Here is an 894-nt window from a genome sequence, read left to right on the forward strand (position 1 = left end):
GTTGTAGCTGGTGTGGAAAGAAAAGCCCATTGTTAGCACTGATCACTGGAGCGGCTACAGTTTTTAAAGATATACCAATTATGTTTCCAAAGCATTAATATTTTAATTATCCCACATTCAAACGGCAAATAGGTTAACCCACAAAGCACCAAGCGGCAAGTTTCTCCAGACGGCCGGGACAGGAGGGCAGAAGCCGGCCTTTCCCGATCTCCCTCCCTCCAGCCTCGGGGGTGGGGGTGGGGCTGGGTGCTCAGTCTGAGGCTGAGACCCGGGCGCGGGGTCCACCCAGAATTGCCCTTCCCGCCCGGCCCTGGGCCAGGTGCAGCAGCCACCCCCCTGAGCTCCTCAGTGTATACTCCCCAGGGACAGGGGAAGGCTGGAAGAACGTCCCGAGAGAACTCCCCGCCAGTCACACCCCAGTGAGTCGTTCCTACGGCGCCCTTTCCCAGGCAGGGGACCCACCCTCCAGGAGCGGGGTGGGCGGTCACGGGGTGGTCTCTGCGTACCTTGTTCGTTGTCGCTGGATTTGAGGGACTCCTCCGACCAGCTTCTGTTGCCTTTGGCCTCTGCCCTTTTTCTGCCCGGTTTCTCTTCGGGGGTGTTATTGCCCTGGGCAGTGACCTCAGGCTGCACTACCTGGGTCACTTCCTTCCTGCCCTGCCGGCCAGGTTTGCTCTCTGCTGCCGACACCTGCTGCTCCCACCGTTCTCTAAGGTGCAGCAAGTGGCGTTGCTTTTTAGGATGGAGCCCTGTTAATTCAATGCACACCTTCAGGTTGGTCAGCTCACTATAATGTGGGTCTTCTAAGTAGTTAGAGGAACTGTTTGTCATTTCCCTCTCAGGCCAGTCATCTAATGGAGAAATAACTACAAATTAATCAAAAAGCTTCCTGGG

General features: G+C 56.2%; 1 protein-coding gene across 1 annotated transcript in view; it reads right to left on the reverse strand.

The window, feature by feature from the left end:
- Positions 1-894, reverse strand: part of BCOR (BCL6 corepressor) — a 50,473-nt gene that overhangs the window by 38,133 nt on the left and 11,446 nt on the right. Inside the window, exon 7 of the mRNA XM_077765179.1 lies at positions 507-851. Within this exon, the coding sequence (XP_077621305.1) occupies positions 507-851 (345 nt within the window). The remainder of the gene's footprint in view (positions 1-506; positions 852-894) is intronic.

This window comes from Crocuta crocuta, unplaced genomic scaffold (genome assembly GCF_008692635.1).
Source record: "Crocuta crocuta isolate KB4526 unplaced genomic scaffold, BGI_CrCroc_1.0 scaffold301, whole genome shotgun sequence".
Lineage (NCBI taxonomy): Eukaryota > Metazoa > Chordata > Mammalia > Carnivora > Hyaenidae > Crocuta > Crocuta crocuta.